Source organism: Hippocampus bargibanti, linkage group LG13 (assembly GCF_051943395.1).
Source record: "Hippocampus bargibanti isolate YZ-2025 linkage group LG13, ASM5194339v1, whole genome shotgun sequence".
Classification (NCBI taxonomy): Eukaryota; Metazoa; Chordata; class Actinopteri; order Syngnathiformes; family Syngnathidae; genus Hippocampus; species Hippocampus bargibanti.
This window is the reverse complement of record NC_142746.1, coordinates 12,652,615-12,677,909: the sequence shown is the minus strand read 5'-3', so window position 1 is coordinate 12,677,909 and position 25,295 is coordinate 12,652,615. Positions and strand designations below refer to the sequence as shown.

At 41.7% G+C, this 25,295-nt stretch overlaps 2 protein-coding genes across 7 annotated transcripts; both read left to right on the top strand.

The window, feature by feature from the left end:
* lg13h10orf71 (linkage group 13 C10orf71 homolog) lies at positions 1-12,883 on the top strand. Of its 4 annotated transcripts, none has more exons than XM_089012032.1 (3): positions 1-262; positions 2,073-10,676; positions 11,320-11,519. In XM_089012032.1, the coding sequence occupies exons 2-3, from the start codon at positions 2,238-2,240 to the stop codon at positions 11,386-11,388; spliced, it is 8,508 nt and encodes a 2,835-aa protein (XP_088868158.1). In that variant the 5' UTR covers positions 1-262; positions 2,073-2,237; the 3' UTR covers positions 11,389-11,519. The 4 variants fall into 4 exon arrangements, with proteins under 4 accessions (XP_088868158.1, XP_088868157.1, XP_088868156.1 ...); XM_089012031.1 differs by adding an exon at positions 11,608-11,826 and having other exon boundaries at positions 3-262; positions 2,073-11,525; XM_089012030.1 differs by adding an exon at positions 679-742 and having other exon boundaries at positions 5-262; positions 2,073-12,883.
* Positions 12,884-14,436: 1,553 nt separating this feature from the next.
* On the top strand, positions 14,437-25,150 carry vstm4a (V-set and transmembrane domain containing 4a). Of its 3 annotated transcripts, XM_089011425.1 has the most exons (9): positions 14,443-14,643; positions 15,128-15,230; positions 17,331-17,783; positions 21,637-21,690; positions 21,781-21,888; positions 22,074-22,107; positions 22,183-22,331; positions 22,728-22,792; positions 24,547-25,150. In XM_089011425.1, the coding sequence occupies exons 3-9, from the start codon at positions 17,492-17,494 to the stop codon at positions 24,697-24,699; spliced, it is 855 nt and encodes a 284-aa protein (XP_088867551.1). In that variant the 5' UTR covers positions 14,443-14,643; positions 15,128-15,230; positions 17,331-17,491; the 3' UTR covers positions 24,700-25,150. The 3 variants fall into 3 exon arrangements, with proteins under 3 accessions (XP_088867550.1, XP_088867551.1, XP_088867549.1); XM_089011423.1 differs by lacking the exon at positions 15,128-15,230 and having other exon boundaries at positions 14,444-14,643; XM_089011424.1 differs by lacking the exons at positions 15,128-15,230; positions 22,074-22,107; positions 22,183-22,331 and having other exon boundaries at positions 14,437-14,643.
* Positions 25,151-25,295: the final 145 nt, after the last annotated feature.

Below are 25,295 nucleotides of genomic sequence, written 5' to 3'. Positions count from 1 at the left end.
ACGCCAACTCCGAGCCCCCCGGTCTGTCCCCCCATGATGGAAACTCTCTCTGGGACGGCTCCTCTATTTCTGTTTGCGGCGCGGCCCAAAACCGGCGTCCGAGCGAGGGTCACCAACCGAATTTCAAAGAGGACTTGATTTAGGGAGTGAAGACGCTGTACCCAGAGAGGGGATAAGGCAGGACACCCTCCGAGGCCTATTTTGGGGGTCGGGGGGTTTGGAAACAATGGAAGGCTGATAAGATGGAAAACCACCTTGGACGGTAAGACCCAACTTTTCTCTATAAGGCACTTCAGTGTAATAGATGGTTAGTCGGACAATGTCGAACGCAAATGTCATTGTTCTGACACCATCTAAATGTTGGTATTTGAATGCAGTAAACAGATTTCAAATTTAGAAATACCAAATATATCAAAATTCGAAACAGCATATTTGTTGCAGTTCTGTCTATGCTTGGACCTGCCACTACGGTGTTACATTTTCAGTCAGGGGCCTCTGGCTGCACCAAAATAAACCAGTCACATGCAATAATGAACACGACTCCGATTCACGACTTGATTTTAATGGCTCAAAATATATTGCTTCATTTTCAACAGCGATTGTCGAAGATTTCATTAAGTACTTTACTTAAAAGGATGTGGAAAAAAATGGACATTAAAAGTCTTCTGTGTGATGTAGGTGCACCATAGCAGCACAGCTGTAGAGATTACATGTGCTTTAAATACATCTGGAGGCCTTCCAGGTAAGAAGATATTAATGATTGTTGATGATGATTCTCTCTAGTTTGGGAGCAAAAATAAAACACATTTGCATATTTCTGTCTTACTCACAATCTGATGCTTTTCCAAGAAAATTGGAAAATACTTTTGATATAAATACTTTTATAAACAAGTCACTGTGACCACTTTACTGGAGAGAAACAAGTGTTGGCTTCAATTGAACCACATGATGTTTAGTTAAAATTAGTCACGGATTTCAGTGAGGACACCTTGGCATTCTTGTTCTTATCGTGTCTTTGGAAATTGCAGTTCAAAAGTTGGTTCCTTTCTTTTCTTTGAGAGTTTTTTCTCATGCTTGTATGAATTTCCTCCACGCTTTTCAATTAATTCAAAATTCTAAAAAAAAAAAAAAATGTCCAAATATGGAATATAGTACATATATATAACTGATGCAATGCAGGGCAATTTATTTTTGAATTCATATGTGTGCAAAGTCAAGGAGAACATGGCAAATTAAATAAGATCCTGATGTAAGATCAGTTAACGTGAGTTAACGCAATGTAATTAGTTGAGACTAACGAAAATAATATGCTCATATTTTACTAACACTTGAACATTAGTTAAAAATAATCATGCATTGTTGTCAATTGAAATACTGTATATACCTTAAATATAGCAACAGATAATTTTTTTAAATTAATAAATACACTTTTCAAATTCGTGTGTTCGTAAATGGTAAAATGATTTCAGTGTAGAGGGTTATTTAAAGGCAAAAGAGTGCTGCAGACAATTTGATTATACCGCACGTGAGCATTTCTTCTGGGCACATAGCAATGATGCAAATTTTCATAAACACACCCGGCAAGGTCAGACTCTTTGAGCAAAGGGATTTACAAGTTCGTTTTGGGAATCACATACAGTAAATGGAGTCATAGCTCTGCATCAGTGGAGAACACAAGACAAACCGCATTTCCTGCCCATAATGTTGATTTTGTGATTTTGGACTTTGGTTGATAGGGAAATTAATTTGTGATTAATGTCTGGTGTGTGTCTTTTTGCCCATGCTTGCCCATGTGTGTGCCTCAATAGTGTCCTGTTGTAAGGTTTTTTTTAAGAAGCAGTGTAAGCATCACTGTAATTGTGTCTCTTCCTGGAAAAATGTCAATGTGTTTGGACTAAGACCAGAGTCCTGTTTTTTGACTGAATTTCATCATAGTTTGCTAATAAATTCATGGTGTTGAAATCAAAGACTGTTGCTGAAGAAAACAAACTGGCGGCAAAAGGCTAAAAAGCACAACTCATTTGAGATTATCTGATAATGAAATGATAATACAACTTTCTTGTGTTTTGTAGGGAATTTTCAAGATTTGTTCAGATTAAACACAACTGAGATGTGCGGCTATTTAATAGCTGAGACCCAGAACGCGGACTTCCTAAGATCTGCGATGAAACACGATAAGAGTTGCTGAGGTGACAGTTGAAGTGAAAGACTCAGCTCACTCTTGGCGAGCCCGCATCATGACATCAGTGGAGAAACGTCGCTCGAGCTGTAAGAATGGCAGACATCGGAAGCACAGCGACGGAGGTTTTAGTGACACATCAAGCGGCGGATCCTTATTGGACGAGACAGACCGCGAAGTCCGTAGCCTCACAGACAAAGCCTTCAGGAGTCTCTGTGTTGGCGAAGAGGCCATTTACAATGACTCAGACCTGGGTCCATCTTCACCTTGCCTCCAGAGGGACAGACAGCGTGCCTTCAGTCAGAGTGGGCTGGAGAATGAGAATGGTGACAAGGAGGAGCTTAAAAGAACAGCTCATGAGAGCTACAGTCTGATGGTGCAGCAATATGAATATGATTGCGCTCATGACGGAATGTATGGGGCAGAGTTGAACAGAAATTCACAGTGGGATGTTTGCGGAGATAGGACACAAGGGATGGTTTCTCCTACATTCCAACACTCCTTAATGGGGATGACCGAAGATAAATCTCTTGAAGATGACCCACTTTGCTATTTTAGCAACGGAGCCACAGACTTGAGTTTGCGGCATCAAAGAAGCCGTTCCAGAGTTTCTTCACTTATCAGAGCATTTAACTCTGAGGGTGGGGCAGTTATGGAGGATCAACTCAGAGAGTGGAATGACGAGGAACGCTGGAATCAACCAGAATTTATGAACATGCCTTCACCATATCAGCAAAATGTTACCAATGGTCATTTCGCCATGGTTGGCCATTTCTCATCCCAGGACACCAACTTTTACTCCAGTGAAGCTGGTGGCATGCCTCACATGAACGTTGCCTCCTCTTTTATGGGATTATCCGATGGTAACTTTAATATGATGACACAAGTGGACTGTAATACCAATTTCTTTATACACAGCGAATTCAGTCCCTTCACACTATGGGGAGATTATAAACGGTTCCAACAAGGAGATGTTTCAAGATATTTTCACTGTTCAGAGTTCCCTGAGGTGGACCACAGACCCATGTACAAGGAGCTTTCATTGCAACCCCAAATGAAAGCTTCTTCTACATTTCAAGACCGGAGTGGTAGGTACAACAGTACAATTATGGCTTCTGTAGTTCCCAACCATCCTCTACAATCCCTTTCAACATCCACAAGGTTGCAGAAATCATGTGCTTTGGAGAAGCGCTGTGAATCTGAGCGGGGCGTACATTATCCCCACAGGATGAGGACACAGAGTCTTGGAAGAAACAGAATTCCAACCAGACGGCCATCAACAGCATCACCCACTGTAGATATGTCTTGTCATGGTCAGGAAACTCTCAGTTCTGTTGATGCCCTCCAACAACAGATCAAAATTATGACAGAGCAAAACAACAATGCAGGGATGATTGCAAATAGACAAGGAGCTTTACAGAGCGATGACACTACATTTTCAGTCACAACGGAGCGCAATACTGCAAGTCAATGCAGCAGTAATTTATCCACTGTTGGCCAGCTGTTTTCGCCGTGGGTTCCAATGTCCCAGGCAGACCCACCAGAGAGTAAACAGAAAGTAGATTATGCCCAAATTATGGAACATCCTCCGGTGCGTGCCGAAAGCAGGGCGGCTATGACTGATGTAAGGATGCCAAGCTACAAATCCAGAGCCAGCAGCCTCCTCTTCAATATCAAAGACAACAGAAAGAGAGTTAAAAGTACTTATAGTTCTGCCAAATTTCAAGGTTGCGAGACAACAGAAAAAATCAGACAACCTCCTCTCTGGGAATCTGATGACATTGTTATTGATATACCTGAGAATCTACAAGCAGAAACTCAGGAATCCAGCTGTACTGATAGAGCTTCACATCAATATGTTAAACCCTATCACAGTCACAGACATTTTTCTCCTCCAAAGAATTCTAAGCCAAAAACCGGCAAAGTTTCAGACTACAAGACTGCTCAGAGGCAACATGAGACGATCCATCGGTCTGGGGACATATCTGAAATTGACACTGACAACCATTTTCCGACTGGTATGAATTTCAGTGAAGAACTACCATTATATTCTCCCTTCAAGCAGGATGTGGCTGGCATTCAGGTAGTGGGAGGGGAGGTGTTCATCCATAATTCATCTTTCAACACCACAGATACGAACATGGAGATGGGTGAAAACAGTCAAGTAACAGACTACTTACCAAGGGAAAGTCCCGATTTGAAAGAACCTGATTCCAGCCATTCCACTGAGGCGGTTCTACTAAATCAAAACAAACAAAATTATGGTAATGTTTCAAAAGATTGGTGGGGACCTCCAAATACCCCAAATGCAAAGCAATTGCCCCTGAAAGGGGTTGAACCACCATGGAAACATCACACCTCAAACTTAAAAGAAAACCATCCACATGAACAGGCTAACCAACAAGGTCTCACTGTAAAACATATCAGTTCACCAAGAGATGTCCAAATAAGAGAATGTTTGCAGGATACAATAAAAGGAGCCTGGAGGACCCCACATTGTAATATGTCTGTTAACCACTCTAAATTTTGTGGACAATACAGGAGAGAAAATTATTTACAACCGAACAATCATGCAATTACAAATCAAGAATTTGACAAATATGTGCACAATCAAGAAACAACTCAGAGAAAAGTATGTGCACAAATGTTCAAGGAAGAAATGCCAAAAGTTGACGAACAACGCAAGATATTGAATAGCCCAAACACATTGTCCATCCATGAGAGGACAGAGAGGGTCCACCAGGTGACGGGCGGACAATTGGTTGAGGCTAAGGCTATGAAAAATACAAAACAAATACAACCAGAGCAGATACAAACAGAGCAGTACAAAGTCCAACCGTCTGGTCATGGGGGACATCTCAAAGACAAGTGTGCTTTGTGGCAAACTGGTTTAGTTGAAGCAGAAACAGCGCAACCAGAACGTGATGAAATAACACCAGTCATGGTCAAATCGGAACAAGACAAAAAACAAACAGACAGAACCAATGAGGAACCAACAATTACGGCAACTGAAATCGGAGACTGTCACAGAGGAAAAAATGCAAAAGTACAAGTTGAACAGAGGAGAGTGGAGCAGGGTGAACCATTCCACACCCAGCAAGCTGACTTGGAGGAACTTCAAAGCAAACAGAGTCCTTTAGAACCAGTAAGAACTCAACTATCTCAAAATCAAAACAAGATACTGGATGAGGTTGAGGCAAAACCAAGTCTAATTAATAAAGAATGTGAAGAGAAAACGTTGGAGGAAGTCAAAGCGAAAAATGTTTGGGATGAAACCGTAGCAAAGCAAGTCGACAAGGAAAAGGGTCAACTACAAGCTAAAACAGAACTCACTTACACACAATTGGAAGCGCACTGTGGAAAACACAAGCATAATGAGAAGAAAGCTGAGAAAGAAACACAAGTTAAAGCACAACCTAAAGGAGAAAAACATGAGGACAAAGAGGCAAACTCGGTTGCCAAAAAAGCAGAACTAGCCAAGATGGAGTTAACCAACATGGAACGAGCTAAAGTCACATTGGTAAAACACCAACAGATGAAGCAAAGATCATCAAAGCTTACAGCAATCCAAACAATGAAACGTCACGTAAGGATTGAGCCCACAAAGCTTGACCATGTAAAACTGGAGTTAGCCAAAGCTAAAGCAGAACTAGCAAGGATAAAAGAAAAGATGAAGGGGGACAAAAATGAAAAAGTCAGGTGTATAATTATCACAAAGGAGGAAGTTGTTGCAAGCAAGGAGGTGACTGTATTACAACAGACAGCACAAGTGCAGCAACATAATTACAATTCAGCTGCAAAAATGGCAAATAATTCAAATGAAAAAGAGGATGGGACTGATTATTATCAAAGTCTGAGAAAGAAATATGGCTATATTCATTCACTTTCACACCAAATGTCATCTGGGGAAAGCATTTGTTTAAAAGATGGCAATTCAAATGCGTTAGCTCAGCCACTTAATATTGCAGAAAAATCTTCTGATCCTTATTGTAATTCTGCTGTTTCATATTTGGAGTCCGTTCAAAATCCTGAAGGTAACCAAAAAGGTAGCCAAAAAGCAATGGCTCCTAAAGAGAAAGCTCAGACAAAAGAAGAGATTTTGACTTCCAAAATAAAAGCTCCTAAGGAGAAAGAGATTTCAGCGCTGGTGGAAGGTTTCACTTTACAAGAGGTCTTCACTTGTAAAACCTCCACCAAACAACTACCAGTTCATCAGAATCTTCATTCAAAGCTCGAAACTACATTGCCCGATGTCCTCAAAGGCCATGGAATTTCACTATCAAGTAGTGCCACTAAATATCATGCAGGATCATCAGAAATGGAGGACAAGACACTTTCCAGCTCCAAAGGAATCAGCAATCAAACGGTCAATCAAATACAGACGGAACCTCCCACAGAACCCATGAAGTGTGATGACCCTGCCCCTGACGTTGCAACTGCAGAGATGAAAATGACACCAGCTAATTTTGTGAGCACAGCGCAGCGAGCAGCTCATCATGAAATCAGGTCACTAAAACAAAATGAGGATCAGGAATCAAAGTACAGCAAAGAAAATAAGACAATGAAGCCTGATGGGAACTCAGAAAAACCGGAATTGGATTCACCTTTGCACAAACCTGATCCACCCATACGCAAAATGAAGTCACAGGACGATGCAAGCCAACATGTAGTTGGTCACAAAGACATTGCCGGTGGGCAGACTAAGAACTCTGAGTCAGAGGACACTTTGCCAATTACGGAAATACTTGTGACTGAAAAAGTGAACCATGATCATAAAGTGTTGGATGCTGAGGAAGGCAAAGAAAGTTGGGCTGAGCCTAAAACGTCTTTCTTCAATCCGATGACAGAAATGAGCGAGAAGAGTGAATTTTTGATGCAGATGAATACAACATATGGAAAAGAAACACAACCTATAGAAAAGGAAACTCCAAATAAAGTTGGTATGAATACTCATCATGAAAAAAACACAGAGGAAAACATCAAACAGAATGTGACTGAGAATACAGCACCTCCCTTGCAGCAGTACTGTAATCTCAATGAAGGACCCCAAAGCGAAATAAACGTCACAGGCCCCGTGCCTGGAAAAGATGTAACACCCACACTCACTTTCAGTTCTAGAAATAAAGCACCAGCTAAAACTCAAATCCTTCAAAACTTGCGTTTTGCATCAGATATCGCAGGAAGCCCACTTCAAACCTTCGACACAGCAAAGAACTGTCAAAAAAATCAAGAGGAAATTAAGACAAAAGAAATGCAAGAAACAACCAACGGAATAAACACAGGACTCAATTTCATCCAAGATGTCATCAAGGCTGTTGCCGAAGCTCGATCTGTCACACCATCCCCGGAACAGGATACGATATTTGACATAAATCCATCTAAAATTAGATCCATAGAAGATAAGAGTTCGCTCCTACTGGAAGAAAGCAGAAATAAAAGTACCACACACATATTAATGAAGACTGAAAGCATGAATGCATCTTCAAAACGCAAGGAGTCAAACACGGGAATAACAAATCATCTTGAAGACTCTCATACAGACAACACTGTCATCAGAGTCGTCCCAGCAGCAATAGAGAGTGACCGCGTGGAAGAACTTCAGTGCACATGCTCTGATGTGGCTGCAGTTAAGGAACATCAAGCATCATCAAGTGCGGTGGAAAATATGAGCCCATCAATCAAACATGATCAAGATAACTATCCAACTTTAGAAGTCTGTGAGGAGCAGAGGAACATTAAGATGGAAGTCAAACTAAGTGTACAAGATATTTTCGCCAGTGTAAGAAAATTTTCTGACTCAATGAAAAACATTGATCAAAACAATAGCATGAGTATAAACAGAGAAAGAGAAGACAGAGAGGCCATCATAGCACAGACTCCAATTACAAATGTAGAAGCCACTGAAGAAGACTATTTTCAAGTTCAAGGGATACCTGGAGCACTCTTTAGAAATACGAACACAGACACAGATGTCCCAGATGTTTCAAAGATAGTGGAACAGTCCAACCGACCTTCGGATCAGAGCACATCTGTATCTTCCACAAAACATGTTCAAAATGAGAGAAGGCGAAAAAGAGGTGCAACAGAAAAGAGTGCTTTGAGGCAAAGCAACCGTCCCCTGGAATCACAGAACCGTGAAAATATTGCGGATGCCCAAATGGTGGATGTAAGAAAACCACATTCAGATTTTAGATCAAGTCTATCAGGCAGGGAAAAACATAACACAAGAAATTCACAGCTAGCAGGGGAAGAGTCAGAAGTGAAATCAAAACCAAAAAATAGAGTATCTACAATTCCTGAGATATCAGCCCTTGCAGACTACGCCAGATTAAAGGTCATTGTTTCGGAAGATAGAGAAAACACAATTCAGGAATTCTCTCCTAATAAAAAAGGATTCTTTCCATTGATACAGTCCCGTCATGCCAGACGGCCAATATTCAGTCCTGATCCACAACAGCAGCCTGTGAAAGACAAAAGTGCGGCCAAAAAGATAGAGGTCAACACCAAAGTCAACAAAGAGGCCAAACCAGTTGCGTTTCCCATAACTGAGAGAGAGCATCAGCGCACGGGGATGTTCAAACTGGGAGAGAAAGAAAGACGAGAGAAAAACGTTTCTAATGTCAAACACCAGGAAGAACCTCTCGACAATGAGCTACAACAGCCCACACAAAGAAAAGCAACGCCGAAAGCTCAAGTTAAAAATGAGGTAAACAGAAAAGAGGTCCCAAAGGTGGATGGAGAAATAGTTCGCCAACAAAGTAATAATCATAGCCAAGATGTAACAGCATCTTCCTCACTGCACACACCAAGAGAAAATCAATCAATTAATTGTTTGGTGCTCTGGGATAAAGTCTCTGACACAAAACCAACAAAGGAGCCAATTTATCCAGATAGGAATTCTAAAATTAAAAACAATATGAATAATGACAGAGCGAGAGAAACTAATTCAGAAAAATCAAGAAAAGAACACCTTGAAACATGTCAAGATGGAAGAAAAGCGAAACAGGAGCAAGAGGAAGGAGCTTCCAAGAGAAGGCAAGATACAATTACAGGAGATATAAAAGCCAGGATTGAGGAGAGGAGAGTGTTCATATCAGAAGAGAGAAAACGAGCTCAAAGAGAAGATGCACGGTGGCAAAAACTCAAAGAAACTGCCCAAAGGATGGAAGAGGAAAGAAAGGGAAAACAAATTGAGGTCAGGGGAACAAATCAAGGAAAGGATGGACGAACTCAGAGAGAAAGCGAAAACTTGCAAAAAGCCCAACAGGAAATGGGAGAAAGCATATCGGTTGGGGAGAGGAACAGACTGGAACAGAAACAAGGAGATAGACCTACTGAAGAGGAAGAGCTCATGAGAACTGTGCTCGCAGGGGAGCAACATCTAGACAACAGGAATGACCATGGGAGCGTTCTGGAGGAGACAAGATTCAAAAAGGTTGAAGAGCGCTTGAGAGATGAGAGGAAGCGAGAAAGCCAGAAAACAGTTCAACAGATGACACGTGAGGACGAAGAGACAACCCGGGGTGACCAAAAACCAAACACAAGTTCAAAACCAAGAGAGGCCACAGGTGAAAAACTGAAAAGTGAGCATGATATTGTCGTCAAGAGGGAAGAGGAACATTGCATATCTCAAAGAATGAAGGCCTCGACCAGCGAGGAGCAGAAACGCGCAGCACCCTTGATGGATGCTCTTCAGTACTACAGCATAACCTCGACAGATAAGAAATCCAAAGAAAGGCAACAAGAAAAACACCCATCGGTCCCTCTGGAAGACTCTGGATCGCACAGAAGGTCACATGGTCCACATGCTCCTCCATCCCCTGCCCCTCCTCTCCCACGCTCCAATACTTCCTCCCCTGCTCTTGGAGCCAAAATGTTGATGTTCAGAGTGAAGGATAATACCAAAGGTTCTTCTTTCATGAAATCAGTTAAACCACGATTTCATAAGAATTTTGCAGAAGAGTCTCGAGCGGGTTCACCGATGGAAGGGAGACTCGGGAGAAAAGGAAATGAACAGGAGATCGTGCGTCCGAACACCGGAACACATGTCCACCCCGACACGATCACAGGATTAACCCGATTTACTCCAATGAACGAATCTTCCATCTCCCAGCCTTCATCGACATCACCAGAATACTCATCTCCTTTCCCACATCACAGGCCCTTCTCCAGGAGGAGTGTTGCTCTGGATGACAACGACTCCCGATCAGTTATCAGTAACATGTCCGAGGATGTACAGAGTTTTGCCAGCACCACTGCTGACGTAGCAGATTTGAGAGGGCTGTATGATTATGAGAGGCCGGTGTCAGTCAGCAGCGATGTGTCGCGGATGGGAAAACCTCCAACTGTGCCCCCAAAGAGTGACAAAGCCTTACGTAGGGCCCAAAGACTCACTACTCGTAGGATAAGGAAAGAGGTGACCCAAAGTGAAACAACCAAACCTGCAGGGAAATCACAACAGGACGCCTCCAGAGGGCCTGAGTCTGCCTCCACCGAGGTACGGTCCTCAAACCGCCATACCATGGCTTCTCCGCATTTTGCCACGCCCGTCTCGCTCACCCATGCACCGACGTTTGGGCCGAGCTTACCCTCGACACACACAGAGAACCTGCACTCATGCCTCACTTTCCAAGGCTACCCTCATGCTACGGCCTTCCCTCCTGTCACGACCCCTCATGCCACCGCACCGGTATCATACTCTCAGTACACTCCACCCATGTTGCACCCAATTGCTTCTCCTTCCCCGGAACCTATATTCACCGCTGCTTATGCAACCACTGCCATCTCCCCGCCTCTCACTGCACCTGCATCAAATTCAATGTCATCCTCTCATTCCATTGCACCTGCATTACATTCAGTTACTTCTCCTTACACCCTAACCGATGTCTCCCTTCATGCTGCCTCCCCCCATGTAACCTACCCCACATCACCTCCTTACAGTGCACTCAGTTCATCCCCTCACATCCCTGCCCCGCCATCCCAGTCAGTCACCATTCCTCATACCATCGCTGCTGAAAATCATTCAGCCACCTCTTCTCGTGGCCTGACATCTGTAAACCACACACCCGCCACTTTTCATGTCACTTCTGTATCCAATCCAGTTGCCTTCCCTTACATGCCCACCCTTGTCTCCCATCCAGTTTCCACCCCTCAGGTCACAGCACCTATCTCCTTCCCAGTATCCTCCCTTCATGTTTCTGACCAGATGACACACAATCCTGCTCCAAAGATGGTTCCACGTGTTCCTTCTTCTCCCATGGTCCATTATGCTCCCCACCCACATCCAGTGGCACAGTATCATGTAGAATCAATATATGCCCAGTCCTATCCACTGACCGAGCACAAGGTATTACAAGACCTCGGCTCGGGGCAATATTTCCTTGTAGATGCACCAATTGAAGTTAAAACAAAGACTTTCTTTGATCCAGAGACAGGAAAATATGTTCAACTCAATGTCCATCAATCTGGCCAGAACATCTTTCAACCTCATCTCCAGCCTGTGTTGACCCAGCCACCATTCCCTCATCTGAATTTACCGCCCGAACTGCATCTCAAGCAGCAACCTGAGCTTCCCTCACATTGTTCTCCAGCTGAGAAGCCTTTCACACCATATAAAGGCTTCCAAGCTTATCCACAAGTTTACAAAGCCCAAGAGATATCATCTACACCTTCCCATAGACTACCCTCGAGAATTGTAGAACAGAAGGAACCATATTTCATCAATAACTGCAAAACAAATCCATCAAATGAAACCGGCCAGAAATCTGAAGGTCAAAGGTATAGTCCTGAGCAGACGCCCTACATGGATACGGTTAATGACACCAACAAAACAAAAAACACTGTTTACAGAACATGTGAATCCTTGCTAGAGTGTGACACAAACCAGTTTGCAGGAAGCATTTGTGAAAATGACAACTCAGCCCTCTCAAGGTGCCGGCCGTGTGATATAATATCAATGAGCGAGTTGGATGACTTTATGGAGATGAGCGATTGGTGAGGTGTGTGTAATGTGGGGGGAGATGGGCATGAAAAAAAAAGAAGTTGCTTTGATATTGTGGTGAACGTCGATGTAAACAATGCACTACAGTCCAATAAGTATTTTATATATATGGTGATATTTTTTTATGTAAAAAAATATATTCGGTTTGCCCCTGTGAAATGCTGTTACATCACTCATGCTTAGCTAGTGCTACAGTTCACCATTCCATTGCCCTTTATGATTGTGAGACATGTAAGTATCTCCCTTATCTAAACATAATCATATCATAACTTTTGGTTATTGATGCATGTATCCCACTGAAGGTTCTCATGTAAAGCACTGTTTCATGAAGCAACATATGAATCTGTTGTAAAGTGTCATACAGAAGTTAATAGGTAATGCTGAAAGTTGTGTTCTGCAGTGAAACAAAGCAGTGTGACACACACTAGAAATACAATTGACTGAACAGAATAACTTCTCAGCCAAATGACTTCTTGACATAAATGACCGGACTGCTGCAGATTTCATTTTGTGACTAGAATAAACACAATAAATGCAATAAGAATAGATTACTGTTACATGTTTTGACTCTTGAAATGTTCCCTGGGTCTGAATGACTGAAATTAAACATCTTTTCTGCTGAGTGCGTCTAACAATTAAGAAGGCCTATTTAGAGTGCATTGATATGTCCGAAGAGAGTTAATAAACAAAAGAAAGATGTTTCAGCATACTAGTGCTGACATTTTATTTCTGCGTGGAACCGAAGCAAAAGTTTGGATCCTTGCCCACGATGCCAGTGGGATATAATGACAGAAATGGCTTTGTCTTTTCTTTGATTTCCCTAGATTGACAAATTCAGATACAAATGAACACTGATAGTGAGCCCCAGGGGTTAGATGGAGGACACCGATTCGCTGTTGCGAACCCAGATAGGAAAAGCTGAAAGGAAAAGAAGGGGGAAAGAGGAGTGAGCCCCAAGTTGGCTATACATTCATTGAGCGGTCATTAATAATCTCTAAAATTTGGAACAGATTCAAATTTTTAAGAAAGAAATGGCAAGATCATCATCAATGGTGTATGAATATGACACTGCTGCTTAAGGCAGATGCACAAGAAAGTATTAAACCGAGGACGATAACACTTGCTAACATATCACATTTATCCATAGATACAGTGGAATTTCTGATGTCAAATACGATGTGTGTTTACACTAAATATGGACACATGCAAAAAAAATGACATTTAAACATTTCATGTTAGTGGACTAACGTCTTAATTAGGAAAATAAATGGTACAGAAAATGAAAGCATGATTGCGTTGTCCAGATTTTAGGGACATCAAGTAAAACAGATGAATACACTGAATCATTCAATTTCTTTCTTGCCTCTCGGGGGCTGAATTCAAACTTTGGTTTGTTTGAACAAAGTCTCAGTATAGATTGCAAAAAACACTGAGCAGATTAGATGGATATGGTAGCACTGAGATGTCATGAAATGCCTTTCATGCACCCTGAACCTGAAAACATAAGCTGTCCACTGTAGTTATCTCTTTTGCGGGTTAAGGGTTAAGGAACAAACACAATAATTCAAATTGTGAATGTAGGTCATTGCTCCTGGTAGTGTACTCAACCTAATAGTGAAACGCTGCCTGCAAGGGAGCTCAGCAGCACTAAGGATGATTGAGCTACTGCCCCACGCCCTTAAACGCTTCCATGCATACATTACCAAGTTTTCAAAACAAAAATATTGACCACCTACTCGTCTCCAGCACAGTCGTACACACAACGCATCATTCGTCTTTGGCTGAAGGGGAAGCGACAGCATCAGTGATTCAGGCCGCCCAATAAAGCAGCAGGCCTGCGTCTGTCAACCACAGCCGGGGACAAGCCCATGCCACTCTTTCCAGCAGCCAGACATGGAAGAAGTCCCACCACGCACAAACGCATCGTTACCACATGCATGAAAAAAAACACACAAAAAACACAGAGTCATATTTGACTGGTAGCATAACTTGAGTAATTACGGATGGTGGAAATGCACATTCAGCACTCTATGGTATACGCTTTTAAAAATGACACGCATTGCGATAGACACGTGGCCTTGCAGCAAACCACCAGAGTGGACCAGAACAACCATGCTTGTGGGGTTTTAGGCCTTGGCCCAAGACGCTCCAGAAGAACTCAGGAAATGACATTTCCTTCGTTTAGCAGAACACAGAGACAGCAAGAGAGCGAGCAAGTGAGAGAGAGAGACGACCGGGAGAATGAGTGGGAGTTCCCAAGTGGGAACAGAGCAACTAGTGTTTCATATTACTGTGAAAAGAAGAGAAAGAGAGGAAGAGTTCATGTGACTAAAGGCTGTGGTGGGTCCTGCAGTCGTGCTCCGCTTGTTTAAGTGTGCTGCAGTTATGTGTTTATGGATTCACTGACAGAGGACAATGTACATTTCTGTAGTGATGCTGGTCCTGACTAAAGCTATGGTCACAGGTAGGTTCATCTTAATTACTGCAATAACACAGCAGGATGAGTTAAAATGAGCATGCATGCAAAGGGTGCATAAAATACATCCAGAGAGGCATATGATATGAAACCTAAAATTATAGGTTTAGCTTTTTTTAGTCAGATGGAAGAAGATTAAAAAACACAACACTGAAACACACACTGAAGTTAAAAGTGATCATTGTCACACTTTTAAAGAGCGACTTGAGAGAAAAGTTTCTTAAAATGGTCTTGACACAGCCAATCGTATGGACTACTAATTTTGTAAGGATCAACTTTGTTAGCATTTTTGCATTCAATTTGGAAGCATGCACACATTCAGGAATATTCCCAAATTAATCAGAACAATAGTAGATGGCATTTGGTCAATGTTATATTCTTCTTCAATTAAGGTTGTTTTGAGCTTCCTACAGTGTTTCCCACCAATAGATTCCGTTACTCTGTTTTTTTTTATCACACATCTTGTGTCCAGACTCCATGTCTCGACCAGACGTGAGTTTTCCCAGCTGGCTGTAGAACAAAACATCACTACCTGCAGAGAAGCAAAACAGCAGCACACCAGGGAGGAGTTTAGGGTAGGAATGGGCCAAATTTCCTTGTCTGATGATAGAAAAACATGACAGTTTGAGATGGAGCAGTGTGAATCTGTACAGCCGCTGTTTGGTGTGAATGTAAACAAAACGGCGCCATTATGTTGAGCTGGCAGGAAATCTAACATGCTGCTTAAGTGAAGGGAGAAGAAACATAAATGACTTCACAAAAAATGTAAACTAGACAGGCACACAAGGGAAAAAGACATCACAGGGTGGAAAGCGCCTTATTTGTGTTTGTTCGTCCAATCACGTGGCATTTGAACGTTTTTACAATCTGGTTTGTACCCTCAGACAAAAGCAAGGGAGTAAATGTGTGAATAATTACGTGTATTGCCAGTGACTGAAACTCATGACAAAAAGTTAGCGTACAGCAGGCCAGATAAGTCTGAAAAGTTGCCTGCCCAGCCAAAAAGTTGTCTGCCCCATTTTTCACAACTTGAAACACAATAAGATGACTAATCGCAAAAAAAAACATTGTTGCAAAGTATTAAGGATTGATAATCAGAATATATAACAGAAGAACACTTTAAAATGTACCTACGACAAATGCGCCCTTGCTTAATTTATCGTAAATCCATTGCTGAAGATTTTGTTCCAGTTGTCGTTTCTCCATCCACTGTTCGGCATGTTGCACAATGCAATGTTTGCGTTGCGTCGTCTGCTACAAGCCATGTGAACTCCTCTTTACACGATGCTTTTAATGTACGTTTACGTTTTGTAGCGTCATCAATTTGGTTAGCTTCTTTTGAATCTTTCTTCTGAGGCTGAGGTTTTGGCTTGATTCCGAAGCACTTATCCATTTTTCTTGTGTTCTCTATGCGTCTACTTTGGAAAATGATATGCAAATGCACCCAGAAGCACAAAGTTATTCGATGCAGGCTTCTGATTGGCTGCCGAGTATGCAAATTGCCAAATAAATCGAAATTTCCAAACCGAGCGAAGGTTTTGAAATCGGAATAAAGCAAACGTTTGATGTGAAAAAAATATATATATTTCGTTTTTTGTTTTTTCTTCTTGAAAAAGTTGTTGGCCACGCGGGCAGAGACGTTCTGTACCCGGGCGTCCGGGCAGACGTTATTTCAGACACTGGTATTGTGCACATTCTTCCTCATATTCTTTTTTAGTGTATTTAAATAGTACTGTACTGTGTTCTGGTCTCATCAAAAGGAGCAGCACAACAAATTAAAATTAATAATGTGGTACTGTACATGATTTGATGTTTATAATGTGTTGACATTTGTTGTAACTTGAAAATTAAAACAAAAACAAAACATGGGACTGTTTATTTGAAGTCATTGCATATTTACTTTCTTTTAATGAAGTCGCGGGAGGTTGGAACAGGTTAAGAGAATCTCTCTCCATTTCAATGGAGAATGGCGTTTTGAGTTAAAAGCCTGACCACAGGATTCATTAAACGGATACCTCAAGAGACCACTATTTCTACATACAGTTGATCTGTTTTAACTCATTCACTGCGAGACATGCAAAAATGTGTCCACTCCAGTGCCAGGGTTTTTGTCATTGTCACTCGAATTCCAGGACCCACAAAATATTGAGTTTTAGGACTACATAAACATTCAATGCAGCGTAAGAAACCTTAGACTTTCTTCTTTCATCAGAAAAAAACAGTTAATTCCTAAATTATATGGGTCTGAAGTTATATAAGCTTGAAATGAGGTCGGCTGTTCAAAATACATATCAATAGAGCGTTTTAACAGAGTATCTATATAGTGTTTAACAACAGCTGAAGCTGGAACAAAGCACTAACATGGGAAAAATGGAAATTATGCCCCTTGTGATAGGGAAAAACATAGCCAGAGGCCTTGGCCAGCGTTTTACTGGCACCCAAACAAGAAAAAACAAAACTCGAACAAATTCAGGAATGGCGCTGTATATGTTATTTCCAATTCTCCAATAAATATGTGAATGGCAGTGAATGAGTTAAAAAGTTGTGATATATATTTGGCAAATTCGTTAATACAAAATGAATTAGAAATGAAAATTAAACATGACAATTGAGCATACGTTTGCCCACCCCTCATGTCAAAGTCTTACAAAATTCTTTGGATGTCTTGTCACCAGAAGTATGTCATGCCCTGAACGTGACGGTGATCCCGGGGCCCGTTCACACGGCAACAAAGCGGGAAAACCTGACACTCTCCTGCCTGGTGTCTCAAAGGAAGACGAACGGCAGTACTCTCATCCTTCGCTGGTTCTTCTCCCCTCTGGCTGCTGCCGTTCCAATGAGTCCTTCAACTCCCACGTCTCCTTCCCCCGTTGCCCCACTGTCCTCCCAGCTCCTCATCGTCAAAATGGGCATCAAGAAAATCAAGCTGTACGGGAATTACACCCGTCGCTTCCCTCAGCCCAAGTTTCGTCTTTACGAGCAAATGGAGGGAGAGGTGTACAGCTTAAGGATCCTCAACATAAGTGGGACGGACCAGGGCTTCTACACATGTCGAGTGCACGAGATAAGAAAGTACAGAAACATATGGAGGGCATCGTCCAACAGTAGCAGCACCACACAGCTGACAGGTAACGAAAGCTATTCTCTTGACCACACGCAAGAATCCAACTTTACAAGACCCTCAAATAGAGATTTCAAATCTGGCTTTGGTTTCTTTGGAGACTGGGACCTGATTTGGATTGGATTTGGATTTGCCTTTATTAGTCTCACAGTGGAGACATTTACATTTCACAGCAGAAAAGTTATGATCGAAGGCTCTTTGAGATTGCACTTCTTCTACGCTAGACCCGTCCAGATTCACTGCGGTTTATGCAGTCCAGGTAGCGACACGCGGAGGAATCTTGAAAGGACCCAGTCCGCAAAGGCTCTTAAAGGATGCAGGCTACTCTTTATTGGCCAAGTATGTAGGAAACACAAGGAATTTGTCCCGGGTAGAATACGCTGCACTAGTACTATCATAAAAAAGACACGACAAATAAGTATGTAGGACACCAATAAAGACTAATCTAATTGAATCAAATTCCTTAATGTAAGTGGTACCTCTCAGGAACAACTGTGAGACAATATACAAAGTATCAAGTAGACAGCGGTTCAAGTGAGTACAGAGGTGGAGCTACAATGATTGTAACGGGATGCTGTTCCACATGGTTGGGCAAAATTGCAAAGAGGCACTATACAGTTAGATTTGGGTTCCTGTTTAGAGAGTTAATGGCGAGGTGGAAGAAGCTGTTTAAATGTCTGCTGGTTTTTGTGCGTATGGATCGGTAGCGCCTGTCTGAGGTGAGTAGCAGGAAAAGGTGGTGGGCAGGGTGTCCAGTAGGATTTTCTACACTCTTGTCTTGATTCTTGCAGTGTGTAAGTCGTCAAGAGTGGGTTTTTGAAAATGTGAATACATCTTAACACATTCCAAGAATGGGGTCAAAATGGAGCACCAAGTAGATGAGCTAAATAGTTGAGCTAAATGGATAAGCGACTGCTCGGGTTGTCCTATTAGAAAATATTTTTTTTCACAAATTAACTCTGACGCACCCGCATGGCAACCAAGAAAAGCAAAGTTGTTACATATTTGCAAACTAACCAGTAAGCAGCATGTGCTTGAACGATCCTCATATTTCTCTTTTTGTGGCTCAAAGCTCAAAAGGGGAATGCAATGGAACGCTGTTTTGATTGTGAAATGTGCATGTTTTGGATGTTTTCTGAGACCCAAAATAATAATGAGAGAAAGGACTTGTGAGAATAGGTGTGTCTTCTCACAACGCCACCATGCCAAACCGCAAGATGACTCGATTATGGCCTTTTCCAGAAATAAATATGAATGGACCAATCAGGAACTTGAGGTTTTGAAGTCAGAAAAACCGTATGCTTGTTAAGTGAATGGATTAGGGTTAAATGCGTTGCCATCGCAGCATAGCAGGGCAACAAAGAAAATGGATGGTTGGATAAAATTCCCCCCACGCCCCCCAAAAAATGAAGGCTTCCTTGAGATATAGGCACAATATAAAATATTGTTTGTTTTACCTACCACTCATTCTAATCCTCAAGCGATATATAATAATGAACTTTTTTAAAACATATTTAGCATTCCCCTGCCCGAATGTAAAAGATGCTGTCATAACATATCTACTGAATGTCATGGTGGTTGTTGATGTTCTGTTCTCATAATTAACACGAGAAACCAAATGTTCATCACATGGGAATAAAAGTTCGACCAGTTTCCAGACAGTTTTCTACCATCCACATGCTTGTATGTAAATCAAACGATTTGGCCCATCAGCTTCGATCAAAAGCGCTGTTGGTTATCAGCGTCGATTTAATCATCAGTTGATTTTAGCCAGCAAAGTCAAGTCATTCCTCACACACACTGCCAAGAGTGACTGGAATGGTGAAGACGGGGAATTGTGATGTCATTGCATGGAATGTCTGGAATAGCAGGGCATCCGCACGTCGTGCACAGGGTGAAAAGCAAGCTTTGGAAAAGCAGACAGCGCTACACTGTAGCTTAGCTTGATCGTCTGTGTTCAACCGCACCTCTCACTCTGTGTGGGTGCGCGAGTGCCGTGTGTGTGAGTGTCCCCATTTCTGCTGTGTTTCCCTATAAAAACAATGAGCTCACATCGCCAAACTACACACAACAATCTCACTCTGTGAATGAGTGTCAGCAGAAGTAGCTTGTTGCTGAGCTGGCCATGTTCAGCAACTCTGAATTAGATGACTTCAATGTTTTGAATGCTCCTTCAGGAGAGCACTTATTTTCTCACCCAAATCTACGGCCACAATAAAGTTTCAGTCAAACGATGATTGCACACCAAATTGTTGTGGTTTGATGCAGGCGCAGTGATGTCTGCCTATATGACGTGACTGCCGCAGGCCTGGCATATACTTTTTGGGCACTTGGTAAGAACATTTGCACAGTTGAGGCATTTGCCAACGCCCTGCCTGCCCTACATTCAGGTCAATGTCGCACTGATGAAGCCGCATGACCGCAGGCATGTTTGACATGCACACACCACAGAAGCAGAAAAACAAGAGCTGACATTAAAAGGGCAAACAAATCAAAATGCTAAATCTGACTTCAATTGGGGGATCTCCTGCATCTGCTGGAAAATAAAAAGCTAAGACTGGAGCACTGCACATTGGCTGTGACCTTGGAAGAACTGAAAAGGGGACTTACTTTATTTTCCAGTGTACAAGGCGCGCCGGAGTAGAAGGCAAATGTGTATTTTCAAACATTTTCTACATACGTATGAGGTGCACCTTCAATGAATGACACAAATTTCCCAAATATACCGTAATATAGAAATATATAAACGTTTTCCAAATATAAGGCACACCACATTATAAGACACTACAGTAGAGGGTGGGGTTACGCACTACTTCCTTCACAGGGGGAAATGGAGTCGCTGGCTGCTGACAGCAATTGCGAGACCTTTTGTGACTCCATATTACTTCACATATAAGACGCACCTGCGTATAAGGCGCATGGTCATCTTTTGAAGAAAATCAAAGCTTTTGGGTGCGCCTTATACACCGGAAAATACAGTACTTGGTAAGATGCTCGCCGCCTGGCTTCAGTGTGGCTCTGTTTTTGTTTAAAGAGCATTTGTGATATAATGATATTTTTCTGAAAACTCATGCAGCAGCAAGCAAGAGCCAGGGGAAAAGCATGCACATAATACAAAATCTGATATTCAGGATCACTCTGCTTAAAAAATAAATCAATCAATGCATCATTGCAAATGTGTCAAAAAAGACTCACGATAAACGGGCCACAAATTGAATTTTGAGCAAATTCATACAACTTGTCAAACTCCTCTGAGCGAATGTGTCCAAATGAGCATCATTTCAAGCCAGGCATATGGGATTGGCGATTTAGTTTAATTTTTAAGTAAAGGTTCATTGTTTTTTTTTCTTTTTGATGTACCCAATAAAATGACCAGGAAGGACAATTTGATGACATGTATATTTCTCACTCCTGTGACATTTATTAGCGCCATATTCACATGTGACAAGTCAATCACAGTTGATATATCTTATGAGTTTATGAGCTGCATGCATTTAAAAGACATTAAAAAGTCATTAAAGGGTTCTTAGGTTAAGTCATTTATGTACGTAGCCTCTATTCATTCTCCTCAACCTTTTGCTAAATGTCCCTCTCGCCTGTTCACACCACATCATTCATTGACACATACGCACTGCAACGTCCTCATTCATTTATGGTGCGCATGCGTGCATGTGTGTGTGTGTGTGTGTGTGTGTGTTTACCTCCATTCCAGCCTTTTGTGATATTTCTGGAAAACCACAGACGCTGTCTGGCCTCGAGTGGGTCAGTTTCTACAAAGAACAGCAATTTACAAAGATGCTTAGTCTGGACAACTTCTTCTCCAGAAATGTTTTTTCTTCTTTTTTATCTCCTTTCTCCAGTGCATTTTACACTGGAGGCTCGTGGAGGTGAAGGAATTTGGCGCCTGTTATCAGGTATTCCCTCAGCCCTTCACAGTAATGTTGTTTCCCCAACATTAATGGCTTGTTTTTAATGTTATTGTTCCAATGTGTTTGTCTTACCAGATGTGAACATGTGTGCGGTGCTGATCTGCTCGCTAGGCTTAGTCTCTATCTTCCTCTTCACTCTCACGCTCACGTTCCAGTACTTCTACCGGAGACACAGGCTCAAAGGTCACTTCATTTTCCATCCACAATTGAACATGAAACAACAGTCAGTCATCAGAATCAGAAAACCTTTATTCGTCCCACAATGGGGAAATGTGCAATTTGTCATGGATTAATAAAACCTTGGTTGGTCAAACACACACAGTATGCTGGACAAGGTCAGACTTTTGTCCTTTTTTGTTTCTCCACAGCAAGTTACCTTCTGGTCAAATGTCCAGAGAGCAGGTACCATCAACGTGTCTTCATGAATAAGAAATAAGATGTCACATATTCTGAGTTGGGCATGTCTGTTCCGTGCAGCTCTGGGGAGACAGTAACCAGTTCCGGAAGTTCTTCTAGTTCCTCACCAAGAGCACTGAGTAAACACATGGGCCAAAAAAGTGATAGAAAAGTGGCATTAAAACCCCCTAAGGTGCCTGAGAAGCCACTACCGCAGACACCACGTAAAGGTAAAAACATCAGGATGGTGTATCAAACATTGAAAGATGATGGGTCAACTTAACAAAGCCAAACCAAATCATGTTTTCCAAATGTTCTGGAGGTATTAAAGATCAGCAGGGGTGATACTTCAGGCTCCTGTGATGCTAAGAAACAGGATGAGAGGGTTAAAATAACAGCATGGGAAGGTATCATTATCAAGGCAGTATAATTCAATTTGTAGCACCATGAAAACAACAAGCAGACAACGTGAAAACCGGTGAGAGGGAAATTTTACATTCTTATTTGGGGAAAATCCCACTGCAGGAATTCACATTAAAAGAATCATCACGGAGGGAAAAAGCTGCTCTAGCTTACCAAGAAAAAAAAACATTATAATCACTTCCAATTTATGCTTTTATTTTCAGTACCTGTGTCTTCAAAAGGACCCCAAAAGCCCAAAAGGTCAAAGGTCCCGAGGAGATCTGCCAATGTAAGTTTTCAACTTCAGTAGCTCCTCTACTGATGTCAGTAATAGAACAAAATTAATTCAATCATTTTAAAAAGCCGTTTATAAAATTGCTGCTGCCGAAATACATGCAAGAGGGAATTTGTCTCACGACCGCCTGATTATCTAGAAGACTTTATTGCTCTCTCTTCACTCGGTTATGAGCATGATAATTATATTTATCGCGATTGCTTCTCAAACACAATTATTTATTTAGGGCGCTTCACTGGTTTTATTTCTACAATTTAACAATCATGTAAGTTCACACAGAAGAAAACTATATCCAATGTTTCCAGAAGTCTTGTATTTTTTTCCCTTTATCTGATGAATGGCAGTATTCCAATGTAAGCATCCACCAAAAGAATGCATTCTGTGTTTGACAATCCAATACTCATATTTTTTGTTTCAAGTAAAGATTTCTTGGGTGTCGAAAGATTGTTTTTAAACCAAACAAATTTCAGTGAAAGATCAACATACAGGTTTGGGGAAGACATACCTAAACCTCTGCTCACACTGGTAAGCTCTTCCCCGATGTATATATATATATTGCCTTGCAGTCACTTAAACATAATTCCCTGACACCAAATACGGTAATTTGCGGTAGGCTATGAAATGTTGCAATTTAGATGTTCTTCTTTGTTTGGCAAATAGCTCACAATAGTGTGCAGATAGGGGGGGGGGATAATCATACTGATACGAAACATGAATAGCAAACCATGACTAGGGAGGGCTTCGCTGTACTTTTTTTTGCATTTCCAAATTCACACTTTCAGCTTTGATATGAGTTTATATTTCATTGACAGACGACTGGTACATGAACTAACTTAACATCCAGTATGAGTAAAAAAAATGTATTCTGCACCAATCCTCTGTTTCACCCTCCACTGAATAAAGGAAAAAAATAATGGTTATCGTGTCAAGGAAAAGCAAGGAGGTTCCATAAAAAAGCAGTTAGCCCATAATGACAGGGTGCATATTTGAGGGACATTCAAAATGTTCCATGGGATTATGAAAATAGAATATAGGTCAACATCATTAAAATGACTCGTTTTAACAAATTTGTTGTGGACGATAAACCATGAAAACATGTTTTGGTTTAGTGTCATCTAATAATTTCACACACTCTAATGGGACATACCAAAATGATACATCCACTTAGAGTGTGTGGGGAGGTTGGGGGGTTTAAAAATGAAGCAAACTCATTTGAAATGAGTCGTCATAAGCAGCACAGTCCATATGTTCTACTACTCAGGAGATAAACGTGCAAGTTTGCAGGCTTTCACTTCAGACGAAATTCTTTTGGACACTCCACACCCTTCCCGCCATCTTTTCCAGCTATACCTCTCAGGCAGGCGCTACCGATCCATGCACGGCAAATCCAGCAGACATTTAAACAGCTTCTTCGCCATTAACTCTGTAAACAGTAACCCAAATCTAACCGTATAGTGCCTCTTTGCAATTTTGCACAAACCCGTGGAACAGCATCCTGTTATAATCATTGTAGCTCCAGCTCTGTACTCACTTGAACCACTGTGTTCTTGATACTTTGCACATTGTCTCACAGTTGTTACTGGAATGTCCCACTTACATTAAGGGATTTGATGAGATTATATTAGCCTTTATTAATGTCCTCCGTACTTATTTGTCATGTATTTATTGTGATGATATTAGTGCAGCGTGTTCTACATACTTGGCCAACAAAGATGATTCTGATTCTGATTCCCCCATGCTGTTGGCAGCCTCAAGCACGTCAAGGCGACAACCTGACATACGCGGAGCTCGAGTTGGTCCGACCTGTAGTCGAGCCCCCGCCCTCTACCAGTCCTGATCTCGACCCTTCCAGCCCGGATACAGTGTATGCTCAGATCCTCTTCCAAGAAAAGCAGCTGTAAACACACCAAACGGATCTGGACCTGTGGATGTTTTATAATACCTTCCGAAGAGGAAGACCTGATTGGGATCTGGAGGCGGGGAAGTGTATTGATGAACATGCAATGTGGCTGTTGGCATTTGTTTTCGCAGTAGACGTTGCATATCTTTGAGCACCTGGTTCGAGTTCAAAACAGACATTTTGAAAGACCCGATTTGATTGTTTGCTTTGTCGCCATCTCTGGTGTGTGAGCCAGATGTTACAAGAGTGCTCTCATGTTGCTGACTCGATGCTCAGGAGAGAAATTGTTGTCAATGCTACTTGTTCTGGACAACATTGCAACTGTTTTTCATTAATCTATAGTTTACAGTGGAGACATGCTTATGAAAAAAATGGCAATGTAAATGATAAACGCCAATGTAAAATACTTGTTTCAGATTTAAAAAAAAATTAAAATTGAACTGGTGACCTTTCTTTGTTACATTCATATCACTAACCATTTGCTAGACATCTCATTAGGGGACGTGTGACCCAATCAGTCGATCGTGATCCACTGCGACCCTTTGGACTGCATGCGAGTTGATCACAAGGGGCATTGGGCGAAATGGCTGTTTGCAT

Excerpts from the sequence above, each read along its gene's own strand:
- lg13h10orf71 (XM_089012029.1), top strand. The coding sequence starts at position 2,238 with ATGACATCAGTGGAGAAACGTCGCTCGAGCTGTAAGAATGGCAGACAT.
- vstm4a (XM_089011423.1), top strand. The coding sequence starts at position 14,595 with ATGTACATTTCTGTAGTGATGCTGGTCCTGACTAAAGCTATGGTCACA. Across the intron at positions 21,691-21,780 it reads AATTTGGCGCCTGTTATCAG|ATGTGAACATGTGTGCGGTG; the intron begins GTATTCCCTCAG and ends TTGTCTTACCAG. Across the intron at positions 22,793-24,546 it reads TCCCGAGGAGATCTGCCAAT|CCTCAAGCACGTCAAGGCGA; the intron begins GTAAGTTTTCAA and ends TGCTGTTGGCAG.